Source organism: Polypterus senegalus, chromosome 1, assembly GCF_016835505.1.
Source record: "Polypterus senegalus isolate Bchr_013 chromosome 1, ASM1683550v1, whole genome shotgun sequence".
In the NCBI taxonomy this organism is placed as follows: Eukaryota; Metazoa; Chordata; class Cladistia; order Polypteriformes; family Polypteridae; genus Polypterus; species Polypterus senegalus.
In genome coordinates this window covers 78,684,237-78,699,792 of record NC_053154.1, presented here as the reverse complement: position 1 = coordinate 78,699,792, position 15,556 = coordinate 78,684,237, and the positions used below count along the sequence as shown (strand labels likewise).

General features: G+C 37.6%; 1 protein-coding gene across 1 annotated transcript in view; it reads left to right on the top strand.

Moving 5' to 3' along the window:
- The window catches only part of LOC120527697 (membrane-spanning 4-domains subfamily A member 4A-like), a 61,723-nt gene that overhangs the window by 27,140 nt on the left and 19,027 nt on the right, over positions 1 to 15,556 (top strand). Inside the window, exon 2 of the mRNA XM_039751417.1 lies at positions 5,123 to 5,290. Coding sequence (XP_039607351.1) covers positions 5,144 to 5,290 — 147 coding nt within the window. The 5' untranslated portion in view covers positions 5,123 to 5,143. The remainder of the gene's footprint in view (positions 1 to 5,122; positions 5,291 to 15,556) is intronic.

Genomic DNA, 15,556 nt, shown 5'->3' with positions numbered 1-15,556 from the left:
AGCAGGAACAGCTTTATTTCGGTGGATATTGAAATGGCAACGAAACTCACGCTGAACTGTGGTAATAGATTGGTTGTTCTTGACAAAACACTCATACGTAAAAACGCGGTGTTCTATCGTCCACGGCTCCATGGCTTCTACTAAAAAGAAAATAAAAAAATGCTAAGACTTCGAGAACCTAACACCACCTACTGCACATCTGTCACTCCACCTAGTGGTGAGTTCTAGCCATTTCAAAGACGTCCGCCCTTTCTGCCTCACCCTATAGAAGCAGAAATCCTCAAATACTTTCTTGTAAATTCAGCAAGATGAAAAGTTTTTCTCGTTTGTTTTCCACCTGCCAATGGGTCTTCCTCTGCACTAAGTTCAGGCATCATCTTATAAACTGTCATTTGTGAGATGCACAGTTTCAGATGATGCAGTGTGCTGAGACTGCTGACTTTGGCTCTTCTTTTCCACATGTATATTTGTTAACAGTCCTTAGAGATCAGTTTTGCTTTTCTTTGATGGTTGTTTGGTGCTTGAAGAGGGACCTCTGTCTTAGGTCATTCTTTATGTATATTTTATTTGACTCTTTGAAGACTAATTATATTGTTGCCGCATGCTGTGGCAGTCTATTCACAGTCTTTGGCAAATAGAGTGGTACCCCAGCTGCTTGGCCTTCTTGGCACTACGTGGAGGGGATCACAGTACAACCCAATTATCATCAACTTGCAAAGCACTTAGGAACAGAGCACGCATTCATCACTTTTATTGCACAACTTTAAACATTTACAGCGCCAATCTGCACAATCTCAAAAGATTGTATGGGATTGAATGCTACCGGCGGGTAAAATAATTGCAGATTATCGTTTTAATCTGGGAAACACTCAAACTAAAAAAGTCACATCTTTACTTCAAATGCAACAGGCACATACTTATTTCCTTAATTAAAAATGTAACAACTATCTCTTGAAAGTGTCTGTACAGCGTTGGTAGCATCTTCCCCCTTGGTCTGTATTGTGCAGTAACACAATTTGCAACCAGGTTTGCATGAATCTTTGGGTTTACCATCTTCATTTGGCACAAAGCCAAGGTATTTCCAGACGCCACAGCAGATGTACTCTTTGCCAATTAAATGTGATGGAGAAAGCACTGATGCTGCTAAAGACGCCATCTTCATAATAACGTTTTTAACACTCTGATGCCGCAATTTGCACGACGTCATTGCATACTAGAATCGGGGTACGTAAAATCGATACCGTAAAAAATTGAAACTGAAACTGTTTTATACATTATCTAATTGATACTATTGATACTTTGGATGTTTTTGACAACACTATCAGAGACTTACAATTGGTGAGGCTACAGAACTGGCATACTTAGTAAGTTTTTTTTTTTTTAAACCAAATTAATACTTGTTTGTTTATTAGTGTGTCACACACCAGATTGTTTATAATTAAATCATCAGGTGTGTGACATGTGAAATTTGAAATCCTTGGACTTGACCATTAAATAGTACCCTTCATTAACTGAAAAATGAGAACTTTATTTTTCAAGTCAAAGTTATTTCTTTACGAAAATGGTATTTTTGGATTTTTCATGCATTGTTATCATCAATTTACTAGAGTTAAAATGTCAGCGAATAAACTTAGTATGTTCATGTTTTGATAAATCAGGTAGTCCATGATGATCATATCATTTTTTATTAACACTATGGTAAAATCACCCCATTTGTTGTTGCACTGGGGGTAATTCCTGTCTCTGTCACATATGAAATTCAAGCCTTCGATTACATTTCTTGTATTTTTCAAAGCAGCTGACTGAGGTCCCAACAACAAAATATTTTTGCCATCTCTATTTATAGTACAGTATTTCAAATGCCAATATAGAGTACATTTAAAAAGAGTTTTCAGACCACGTTTTCACATTTTGTTATACTACAGCCTTATGATAAAATCATTTCAATTCATTTTTCCCTTATTAAGCAACCCTCAATGTGAAACAAAATTTCTAATTTTTTTTTTACAAATTGTTAAAAATAAAATAACTGAAAAATAACATTGACGCAAGTATTTAGACCCTTCCCTTAGTACTTAGTAAGTAAAGCACCTTTGGCAGTGATTGCGACCAGAAATCATTTTTGATATGATGCAGGAAGCTTTGTACACCTGGATTTGGGGATGTTCTGACATTCTTCAATGTAGATCCCCTCAAGCTCTGTCAGGTGGGATGTAGACCATTGGTGGATAGCTATTTACAGATCTTTACAAAGATCTTTGATTGGTTTCAGTTCTGGGCTCTGCCTGGGCAACCCAAGGACATTCCTAGAGTTGTTCTAAGCAACACATGTATTGCCTTTGTTTTGTGCATAGAGTCATTGTCCTGTTGGAAGGTGAACATTCAGCCTAATCTGGAGTCTAGAGTGGTCTGGAGCAGGTTTTTAATTAAGGATATCTCTGTATTTTGCTCCATTCATTTTTCTTTAAGTTTTGATTAATCTCACAGTCTCTGGGCGTGATGCTGCCGCCACCATGCCACACTATTGGAATGCTGTTGGATAGGTAATGAGCAGCGCTTGGTTTCCTCAAGACATGATGTTTAAAATTGAGGCCAGACAATTCAGTCTTGGTCTCATCACATCAAACAAATCTTGTTTCTCATGGTATGAGAGTCCTTTGGTGCTTATTTGCAATTTCCCAGCAGGCTTTCATAATGCTGCCACAACCAGGTCACCATTGGAAAGGTATTTCACGGGTAATGAGCAATGCCTTGTTTCCTCCAGATGCTGACATAGTTTTAATCAGACCAGAGAATATTTTTTCTAATAGTTTGAGATACCTCTAGGTACTTTTATGCAAACTCCAGGAGGGCTTTTATGCCTCTCTTACAGAGGAGAGACTTCTCTCTGACCACTCTGTTATAAAGCCCAGATCAGTACAGTGTTGCAGTAATGGGTGTCTAGGAAAACTTATTCTATTTAAGAATTACGAAGGCTACTGTGCTGTTGGGAACTTTCAATTCTGAGGCAATTTCTCTGTCTCTGATAAGTCATTACACTGGGGAGAAGTGACAAATTTGGTATTTTATTTATTTACACTAAAGTCTTTGGTTGCTCAAATATATTTGGCATTTCTTACTCTTTCCATTTGTCTTTCAAGCATTTAAAACAAACCCTTGAATCTGGATTGGGTTGAATGTAGGGATGCAACGATTAGTCGACGTAATCGACGATGTCGACTACAAAGAATCATCGATGTGGATTTTTTCTTGTCGATGCATCATAAACAGAACCTCCAATAGAGGCTCCAGTCACAAAGAACCACATTGGTTTTTATAACTGCAATGCACTACATGAACGTCTGCAAGCAGTCTCGTTTGTTATTGTTTGTCAAGACTGCATACAGTCCTACCAACAAAGAACGTCTGAGGAGAAGAAGAATGTAGAGAAAAATAAACGTGGTTTGCAATGGCGAGTCGGATAGAGGAGGGGGAAATAGATGGAAAAAAATTGAAATAAACATTCTAAAGTGTGGGAGCACTTCACCGAAAAAGAAAAAAGTTAAATGCAGATTATGTAAAGCGGAACTTTCTTTTCACGGCAGCACTGCCACGATGCATGAGCATCTGAAACAAAAGCATCTTGGAGATGTGATGCCGCCATCTCTTGAGAATTTATGCTGGCGCTGTTAGGTAGTTAATTAGGGTCAGATCAGGAGGGGAGGGAGAGCATAAACGAGACTGAGAAAATACCAGGTGGCTGGTTGATTGTGCTTTAATAAGCTTGACCTGGCGGCAACAAAAGCACATGTACTGTACTGTGCAAGCCGTGTACGGGGTCCACTGAGAAAAGAAGAGCGTTCATGGCTCACCTTGCAGAGGAACATTTCCTTCCTCTGCATGTCCTGGAGACCTGTGCAGACTGGGCAAGATCGGGGGTTAAAAATAACGCGGCCATTGATTACAACCGCAAGAAGGAACGCAAATGAATATGAATAATGTTGCACAATGTTTTCCGAAATGTACTATAAGGTCGTAAAATGAATAATTTCAAATATCATATATACCTATGTCTCTGTTTTTTTGTCAGTGCGGCTTTGACATCACGGGCCTTAAGGCACATACTAATTCAGGGTAAGCAGTAACACTCAATAAAATTGAATAAAAAAAAATCCAGTGACAATGAGATACGAATAAGGCAGATTCGCCAGCGTTTGTGTGTCGCTTTTATCCATCCAGATCAGAGAATTTCCAATTCAATTGTCTCAAAACACCAGTCACATCTACAGTTATTCCCAGTTTCAGATAAAAAGTAACAGCGTCAGATCCCTGGGGGGCGGTAGTATGTATCGTGATCGTGACTGAGAGAATAAAAGTGAAAAAAAGGGTAACTTTTACAAGTACTATACGTTTAATACAGTGGCTGTTATAGACGCATATCAAATGTATGTGTTTATTGTATAATATTAACAATAAGAGCAACTCACTACTCAAAACAGTAAATATACAAGGCAGTCAGGATCGAACCGGGGGACTCTTGATTATAAGTCAAGCAATTCCTACCACTGCACCACGGAAGCTATTGTATCATCCTTGAAACTATTGTGAAAGTGTTTATTTGATCTTTGCACTTCAGGCTTTACACGTTATATAGTTTATGTCTACAATTTGTCATTAATTACTAAACTATGAAAAACGTTTCAGTTTTAACAATGTATTTTTTGGTTAAGTTAAATGCACTTTTTTGTTTAAAGACTACGTGCACTTTAGTTTGTATTGTTTAATGTATTTCTTTTTTATTGTGATGGTCACACAAATATAAAAACATCTGATTATTTTCAAATTCATATGTTTCACTGGTTATTTTTATTTGATTACTATTAATTTTAATCGTGTTAATGCAGAGACATCAGGGTGACATTCACAGGTTGACAGACGTGAGCAGATGAGGTAAGACATGCGCTGGAGCCCAGAACAGGATGTGCAACCACAGGTCGCAGGCATCTAAATAGTCAGACATGAAATAATCGTGACTATTCGAAAAATAAATTGAACGATTAGTCGACTACCAAAATAATCATTAGTTGCAACCCTAGTTAAACATAAGTAATTATTAATTATATATTTTTATTTTTTTTCTCAGAGATTTTAATAGTTAAAGAAGATGTCTCAGGTCGCTAGAAGTGATCTGGTTGTTGTCACCCAAGTTTATCCACAAAAAGCAGTGTCTGCTTCACAGTCCACACAACCTTCTCATAAAGTAGATGACCCTGTCCAGAAATTTCTTAGAGGGCAACCACGACCAGTTGGGGTAAGAAACTTTTTTCCTTTGTTTACATGCAGAAAATGTAACTGAAATAGTAGATCTACTAACAGCATGGCAGTTTGGACCTGTGACCTTTACAATACACAAAAGATACAATCTGAAATAATTAATAGTTTTAATTTTTAAGTAGAATTGAAGAAAACAAGAACTGCATTCTCTTTTACAAACATTTTGACATTTTATATTTGTTGTTGTTCTTTATTTATCATTTGTAATAATTAATAATAATTTCTAAACAAGGAATCAAATTTTGTTTAGGTTGTTTATTGTTCTGACCAAAAATGCAACTGCAGTTGTTTTGGTTAATCTATTTTTTTTTTCTAAAAAAGGGACACACTTAGAATATTAGACATTACTTCCCAGATCTGATTGTCTTCTTTTCCACACTAGCATTGTCTGGACTATAATACGATAAAGATAGTTATCAGATATTTAAAACTCTTCAGATATTACATCAAATATTATAACTGTGTAGTAGGAAACTGTTGTTATTTTAGTCTAGAGGGCAGCATGGAACAGATTTTTTTTTTTTTTTTTTTAACCCAATTTTGTTACATGTTTCCATCCACAGCACCAAAATGGTATCTTACTTTGTGTAGTGTTAAGGTGGCTTGTGCAAGGCTTTTGAAATTTCAGCCAGGATACATTCATCTAAATGTTAAAGTAGTATTGCATAAATTCAGTAAAGTGCTTTGTTATATGATCTAATACCCTGACAAAAGAAATCTATACTGTGCATTAATCTTTTTTATTACATGCATACTTCACCTATTATTTTTGTGTTTATTTTAAATGTCAGTTTAATTTGTACATTTACAGCTATGATATAGCATATTTATGGCTTTTTAAATGCTAAACTTTAAACATAACACCGCAAATAAATATCAGCTAGTTTCTTTACATATCAATCGCTATAACATGACCAATTTTACATTTTATTTTAGCAGAGTTAAAATTGTGATTTTTATTTTTTTATTTTTTTATTTTTTAAGAGCCTTTTCAAAATGATCAGTACATTTCTTTGGCTGCATTTGGCAAAACACACTTCTCACTAATCCAAGTACAGTTTCCTGCATATCGTGTTGTCTGCCATAGTGTTGGCATAGACTTCCCTAAATTTGAGCTGTAGTTTAAAAACAAACTTGAAGATTTATGAATCAAGTTTGGGGTTCAAGAGAGTTAAAGACTTGAATTACTCTAATCCAAAAGTTTATTCCTCAATGCCCTGTGTTGAATTAAGTCGAGTTTTGTGAGAAGTCAGGTCTATACTTTAATTCACATTTTCACATATGCATACAGCCAAAGCAGGCTTCCAGAAATCCTAGTCAAACACAAACATGCAAATAATTGAAGATCTTGTTTTTTTGTAAGTAGTCACGTTGGCTAACAGAGGAGAAGTAAAAGTAAATTGCTATCTTGTGTATTAGGTAATCAACAGGCACACTAATTCACATTCTTCCTTTTTGTCATGGTTAAACAACTGGAAAATCTGAGTGGTGAAAAAGCAGTAACATTTAAAGGTTATATACTAGCTGCAGTACCTAGTGTTGCACAGGAATTTTCCTAAATAATGGGCCTTGGTTATAGTGCTGTGGGTTAATTGGATGTATCCGAAGAACAGTATAAATAACTTGAGTTCATTTTTCTGTATACAATATTTACTCAAGGGGGCTAATATTATTAGTTCACAGGTACTTCTTACTCTTAAAAATGTTATATACAGTTGTACATGAATAAAACATTTCTGCTGTAGATACATTTTTGCTTTTCCTAATGTGAAATTTTATTCTTTTGAAATTAAACAAGTATTTAGTAGGAAGAATAGGAATTTTGGGTATATATGTAACTTTGCCCTGTAGCAGATAAGGTAACTTCAGTCAGATTTGAATGAAACACTTGTTCTGTAACCTTGTACAGTTCCAAGGTTTTGGAGAGCTTAGATCAAAAGCAGTATACACTGCAAGTTTTGACATTTATAGACACATTTATGTTTCCCATTGATTGAACTCAGCATTTTAAGCACTGTGCAGATAAGAACAGATCAAACAAAATTTTGTAAACTATGTACAATGCCCATCTTCTTTGTGTTCTGTCTACGGGGGACCCATTTGGTGCAAGTGTTACTATTTGTAATTGATTTAGACCACTCTACAGAGATAATTTTTCACTTGACATTAAAAACTCTTTTTCTGTTCATCAGTGTCAGTTCAGAATTACATATCAATTATATTTTGAAAGCATCCAGGGGGTAAATATGTAAACATACGACATACAAGAATCATATAAATTAAATAAGAGAATGTGTTTTATTAATTACATCTTATACAGTGGGGGAAATAATTATTTGATTCCCTGCTGAAATTGAAAGATTGATCACATGCAAAGAAATGAACAGTCATGTAATTTTATGGTAGTTTCTTTTTAATGGAGAGAGAGAGACTATCAACCAAAAATCCAGAAAAAAACACATTACATAAAAGTTATAAATTGATTTGTATGTCATTGAGTGAAATAAGTATTTGCTTCCCTACAACCCAGCCAGAGTTCTGGTTCCCACAGATTGTCAGATTACAATCAATAAATCAATCAATCAATCAATTACAGATACTCCCGATCTCAACTTGTTTTGTGTATAAAGCACATCTGTCCACAGAGTCAATTTCTTCCATTCCAACCTCTCCACCACCATGGGCAAGACCAAAGATCTGTCAAAGGACATCTGGGACAAGATTGTAGACATGCACAAGTCTGGAATGGGCTACAAGACCATCAGCAAGAAGCTTAGTGAGAAGGTGGCAACTGTTGGTGCGATTATTTGGAAGTGGAAGAAATACAAAATGACCATCAATTGCCCTCAGTCTGGAGCTTCATGCAAGATCACAGATCCTACTGAAGCAGACCCTAGCAAGGACCTTACCCGGCACAGAGGGCATTGTAATTCCCCTGTAGTTGTCGCAAACCAGGCGATCACCCTTCCCTTTTCAGACAGGGACGACAAGTCCCGTTTTCCAGTCAGTAGGGATTTAACCCGTTTCTCAAATGGAAGCAAAGATTGCTAGAAATGCCAGGAGGGCAGGATTACCACTAGCCTGGAGAAGTTCACCCCAGATACCACAGATTCCTGCAGCCTTCCCTACCCTCAGCTGGTTCACCACCTGTGCAATCTCAGTGAGAATGGGTGGTTAACATTTTATTAGAAGATCAGCCTCAAGAACTGTGGACTCAGAAATGTCACACATCCTAGCTGGAGGATCAGTAGCTAGCCCAGTGGGTCACAACTGCAGCATCATCCATAAGAACTGGTCTATCACCCGCTTTGACTGTGACTCTCAGAGGAGCAGATTTGAATGAGTGTAATGCTTTGATTCCTCTGTAAGCAAGACATGGGTCACTAGACCATAGATGGCGTGTCACTTGCTCAAAGATTCCTCTAACAAATGCATCCTTTTCTGCCCCCAGAGCCCTCGCAGTCATCCTTCTCAGTTCCCAGTACAGACTTGAATTGCCATCAAGCTGTGCACTCTGACTCCTCTTGATAATATCCAGGGTGCCCTGCGAGATGAAACGCCTCCTTCTGGGAACACCGGAAACATGAACACAACCTCATCATGGAAGGTCTCCCACTTCATATTAGGATTGGCAGTCTAACCCAAGCCTGCAAGTTCCTCACACAAACTACATGCATACTTATTAGGAATAGCCTGATCTTGGAGTCTGGCCAAGTCCAGAGTAGCAACAAAAAGCCTGTGGTCAGAATTCACAAACTGAGGACTTCTGTAGACACTGAAATTCTGTAGGAGCTTCCAGTGTCTGCCCATAACGATGATAGTCGATCTCTTTCACCACACCACCAGTATTGAAGTACCAAGTCCAACAACGCAGCTTAGGGCGCTGGAACCTGGATCCAGTGATCTGCAGCTCCTGGCCTTTTGCACAGATAAGGAACATGGAGCCACTTTCACCACTTCGCCAAAGAAATGGGGACTGACACAATCTTCTCAGCCAGCGATCACATTGAAGTCATCCATGACCAGAGGAGTGTCGCCTCGTGGGCCCCCATCAACCACCGAGCAAAGCTGCAAATAGAAAGTTTCTCTCACCGAGACATCATTCATTGTGGTCAGCGCATATGCCAATACAATAGACAGGGCACTCAGAGAGTGCCTTAATCTGAATCTTATAATATGCTTGTTCAAAGGAGTGACATCAAACACCTTCAGGAGGAGCCAATCTGCCACAGTAACAGCTACTTCCTGAATATGACAGCCATCAGAGCGACCAGAACAATAAATGGTTTACCCATCTACAGAGATCTGGCCAGTCCCAGGTCTGCGTACCTCAGAGAGTTGCCACCATTGGAATGTGGAGTTTATGTAGCTCATCTGACAGCAGAGGAAGAAGGTTGTCATACTGGAGAGTCAAGACATTCCAAATGCCTACTCAGATTGTCCACATCAAATTAGGACCCAAGTACTGCCTTAGCACCACACCAATTCTGATCCTCAACAGGCCTGATCTCATTGGTTCTCTGGCTGTTTCGACTCTTCCAGAGATGAGACTCCAGAGAGCTTTCTCCCATCCCCTTCATAATGCAAGCAGGCTTCCTCTGGACAGCTGCAGCAGAGGTACTCCCACAGAGAGCAGAAAGGAGTCCTGTGTACTGTTTCGGAGCTGCATTAATTTTTTACAGTGGCTGGAGTTCCAATCATACACTTTTTCCTGCAAGTTGGGGGACCATTTGCAGGGCTGGATAAAGTGTGACGTCATACCCAGGACAGGCTGCAGGCAGTGGTGGAAATACTCACAAGCTGTCTGCTGAATGCTGTAGATTTGACTTATGATTTGGTAAGAACTAGAGTTTCCTTTTTTGTACAAATAAAATTTTCCAATATATTTGTTAGGGCTGGGCAAGTTAACACATTATTATCTTGTTAACACATTGAATGATTAATGCAACAATATTTTTATTACGCATTAACAGTTTTTGTTATTATTTTGAAAGCCTCAGCCTCGCTAGCGATTGATAAAAAATCAGTGATCTTCTTGTTTACAGCAGTTTTCAATGTCCTTTTGCTAGAAGGAAAAGTTAGCTTTGTTGATTTGACCTCGATTCCCTGTGCATGCATAAGTAGCAAAGAGCTTCTAAAATAGAATGTGGAGAGATACCAAAGTGAATGCTCAAAGCAAAATAATCCATGGATGACTTTTTTCGTATTATCACTGAATCAGACTCTGATTTGTTGGACTCCAATTTTGATGCAAGTGATCTGGAGATGTAGATCAAAAACGAAAGTGAGGTACCGACATCAGCTGATCGGTCCCCAGCTGATCGTGGTGCTGAACATGTTCGTGTAGCTGAAGCACCTATGGCAATGTTCACCTGGGAGGACAGACACTTCCGATGACAGGAAGTACAAACCATATTTTGTCTCACTAAGACATCCAGGCAGCCAGCCCACCGTGCATTCCTGCTGGCTTTCACTCCACCCCCCCACCCCCACAAAGCTGCTGTGTTCGCAAACTGCAAACAGGCACTGACAGCAGGCACAACAGGCAGCAACAGATGTTTTGTGTTGATTCATGTGTGAAACCATTGCAAGTTTTTTGGAAAAAATATTAGCCTTCAAAGAGTTGCTACTGAACATAGACTGTTTATGCTGCTCCCTTATAAAAGAAAATGTTTCTCCTGGTATCTGTTCGGATAAAAAAAGAAAACAGATTTAGAAATGTTAACTTGCTGTTGCTTGGAAGGTCCTTGTTATAATGTGATCGTGGCTCTGGGCTCTGAGGGTAACTTGTTTTTCTATAACAAACTAGATAAAACATTAATGCCCTAGCAGTGGCAGATAGCTTTGGTTTTATATTTGATTTGATTGCGTTAATGTTTAAGTTGAGATTTACAAGAAATATTTTAACTGCTACTATGTAAAGAGAATACTGCTGTTAAAAAGCATCTTATTTGTTGAAAGTGTGTGCAAAGCAAATACATGCAATACACTACTTTTGAGTTCATTATTGAATTTTGCACATAATAACAATGTGATTATTGTGATTGTCTGCGATTAATCGCAAATAATTGCAGCCAATCATGCGATTAATTGCAATTAATTGCAGACAATCATGCGATTAATTGTGATTAAAAATTTTAATTGCTGCCCAGCACTAATATTTAAGTATAACCACTCCAGACTAAAAACAACATTGGGAAGCCTTTGGATCAGAAATAATACATTTAAGCACTTATCGACTTTTTATTAGTCACCAAATTAGAGAATCAGAATGGTTCATATTATCATAACAATTTACCACTTCCATTTTTGTGTCTGTTGGTCTGTTCTCCTTGCAAAAAAGGCCAAGACAAAAGACAAAGAGTATAGATGACAAAGCAAATCCATATATTATTAAGGCAGAATCTTTTAAGGCTTTTCAGCAAAAAAAAAAAAAAAAAAGTCCCTTATGACACAAATCTTAGTTTAGACAAACAAAGATGTCAACACTTCCTATGAAATACGGTCCAGGGAGATCAACACCGGAAGTGACATCAGAGGTGGTTGTGTGGTTAATCATTTGGTCTATAGAGGAAGGAGGAGAAGAGGCGTTAGTATAAACTGCCATCTTGTGAATCCGAGCTAAATTACCACCAGATGTGTGACATCCTCTTTTATTGTATGATGTTTGTCCTCCTCTATTGTGTTATACTCTGTACTGCTGGGGTTTATTGGTACAGCTGCAGAGAGGTGCCTGCTATACATGATCACTTTCTCTTTTCTTTGGCATATTTCACATTTGGCTCTAGTGCCCACCATGGTACTTCACTGCTAACATGGGTGAATAGTGATTTGAATTGTGAATTTCCCCTTTGGATTAATATCTATCTATCGATCGATTGATCGAGAAACTCTGTTTAAACTCTTCTTGGCTGGACAAACATTGTTGCAGTGCCTGCAATAATAGTAAATGTGGAAAACTCTTTCTTGAATGATAATGAAACCCCTTTTGAAGTGAATGACAATTTGATTTGCATATTCATATTCATAGATGGTAAACCACAACTAGAATACGGTACCTTGGGATTATTTAGCAGCAGTCTGTGAAACTACGTGGGTGAATTGATGTTTTGCTTGTTAAAGCATCTCAGATATGCACAAGTTTGAGGCATACTCTTCCTGATGTTTCCACTCTCTCTCTTACTGTAGCTTGTAATCTTTACTTTGCATGAGCTAAGCGTCTGCAGTGCATGCTTTTTGCTGATATCACATAATGTGCCAATAAATAAGTTGTTACTGGGATGGACTCCTGACCAATGAATGCGGCGGGGAGGCAGGTCTCCAGTTCAAATGCTCATTCTTGTTTGAGCATGTTCAGTTTACATTCACTAGAAAATTTGTTTCCAGAGGGGTTTCATTTTACATTATTTTACTAAAAATGGGATGTTGTAAACATACAAATGGATGAAGTATCGCAAGATTTTTTAACGGACATGTTTGCTGAAGTCCAATGTTATATATCAGAATCTTTGTTGTCTCCAATCTGCATGAAAACATGAGATAAAATGTTTTTCTTGTCCATCACAGCAAACTACACGGGCTAAATAACTTGTAAAAAAACAATTTTTAGATGGAGTATTTCTTTAAGCCTATCAAAGTGCATCCTAAAATTGTTTTGAGCATAATTGCTTAGTGTTTTAATGAGCCTGTATATTGTGATTCTCAACTCAAAATAAACATTCAGCTTTTTTCTGGTTTGGCTTTTATTGTCTTCTGTAAGCCGATAATGGATTTGCATGAAGTAAGGGGAGGAAGTTCAAGGCCTTTTTTTGCTTTGTGTTGTTTTTTTTTGTTTTTCTGTATTAACACTTGCATGTATTTATATAAAACACAGAATTTAAGATCCCTGACAGCCAGTTAATTTTGAAAGGTTCTGCATATAGAGTTATTGTAATGCGGCCTCAGTCATCAAGAGTTGAAACAAAAGTTTAATAAGTGCCAGAACTTTTTCCATCCTGGCTGAATCACATTGCAGCTTCCTGTTAGTGAGTAAATGTGCAGTGTTGTGAAATGTAGAAACACTGAAAGATTTCAACATTCTTGAAATTCAATATCTGTTGTGTTAAATGGAAAAATGGTTCATTGAGTATTTTCCTCGATCTTTGTGCTAAGATAAGAGTAAGACTTCGGCCTGTAGAGAGCTTGTGTTTTGCCTTAATACTTGTTAAATGACTGTAATTCTTGTATTGCTGTGTTGAATACAACATCTGTTTGTTATGGCTTCTCTTTATCTATCACATGGAGGAAATTAATTTCTTTTGTCATGTCAGTGGTTCAGCATTCACATCTAACTGTGCATTTTGATGTCAAAAGAATCTCTGGACTTTGGAAAAAATGTCTTTTTTGCACAGCCAGCATTTCATAACTCACTAAAGCAAAGGCAAGCTACGTTTCTGAGCATTTGGTCAACATGTTGTGAATCAAAAACTACAGTAATTAAACAAGCATGATTTTCATGTTGCCAGATGGTTTTAAAAGTTTTTTGGCAACAAGTATGTTTGCAGTGTAAACATCGTCACTTCCAAAGGTTCTTGGAATTCAGCATGTAAAGTGGTCACTGAAGATTTTATGAGGAAGCAACTATTCTTGATGTTAGGTTAAAAAAGAAAACACACAGACACAAAGAAGGAAGCAAGAAAAGAATGTGTAGTTAAGCTCATAAAATCCAAATGTGGCCATTTTACTTTATTTATTAAACAGGTGGTGGTGCCATGTTGATTAGTTAGATGACCTGACGTGTAGACATTATTAATCGCTGCTCCTTATTCTTGGGTAGACCAGTACTTGAAAGTGTAGCAGCCTAGACTATTTTCCATTTATCAGCAAAGTCTCTGTAAAAAAAAAAAAAAAAGGTTGGAATATCCTTTATAAATTATTGGTTGGAATTGTTTATAAATGGTTGTATTAAGTTCTGATTATCTTGTCTTGATTAACAATATGTGTGATTAGAATTATTTTTATGTTTATTGACAAATAATGTAAGGTATCTTTGTAATAAGCACATTTATAATGTTAATAATGCATCAGTTCCACATATCTGATGAGTTTTGCTGGGCTCAATTGCCTGTTCTCATCTGTAATGTTCTAATATCAATATTACACTGATACTAGGACAATAGCTTGTTATGAGGTATAATTTAAAAGGACTGGACAGTGGTGATGTAACATCTCATTAATAAGCACCTGTCATACTGAGTGACTATTTTTTGGATTTTTGGATTTGATATACTTTGTTAATCCCCAACGAACCACGTTGACATTAGTTGATAAACTCCACAACAATCCCTGTTTTTGTGAGTTGTTATGGTGCAGCTTCATTTTAATAATACATTATTTATAAACCACCTTTCACATGCTGTAGATAAATAAAATGATAATAATGAGAATACCAAAGTATAGTGGAAGGCCTGCCTTTTCAACCAGAAACCAAACAATATCTTAGGAACAGATTAACATGTTCCGCAAGGCAGAGCCAAGTAGAAATTTCTTGACAACATTCTGATGACTGTGCAGTGCAAAGCCAGAGAACCACACCTCGGCATCAGACTAATAGGTAATGTGATGGAGTAGTAGAGTGGCACATGATAGGTGGTTCAAGAAAATCCCTGCTGACAGAGGGAATACAAACCTACATTCCAGTATAGGAAGAAGGGCACAGCCAGAGAGAATTTAAACCATGATAATGCTAGATGCCCTTGAAATAATTTACTTAAGGCACATGTAAGAGATAAAGTGGGGGAAATTGGAGCAATTCCCTGAGGATGCTAAGGGCAGGTTTCCAAGAGTTGGCTGATCATCTATTCATAAAGAGAAAGAGCCTACAAAGAGTTGGCAAGGAGCAGATACTAGAGGCAAAATTAAACATGGAGGATATTTTTGTTGTGCAAGAGAAAAAGGGAGACAAGGTGAGGAAATCATGCTAGATGCTAACTTATTAGGATAGCCAAATTATCTATTGTGACAGATTAGGGCTGTATCGCTCCCTTGAACCCTTGTCCAAGGCTCCAGACACCAGGAAAAAGTCCAACAGTTGACTTTATAAATCTTCCACAGTGCACAAAGCACCCTCTCCTCCACAATACTCATAAATATACTCATAACAATCACAATAACCAATCCACCACTCCCAGACGCGTTGCCCTCCTACCACCCAGCTCAGCTCGCCGTCTGGGAGCTCCCAGAGTCCTTTTATCCTCCCTGACCC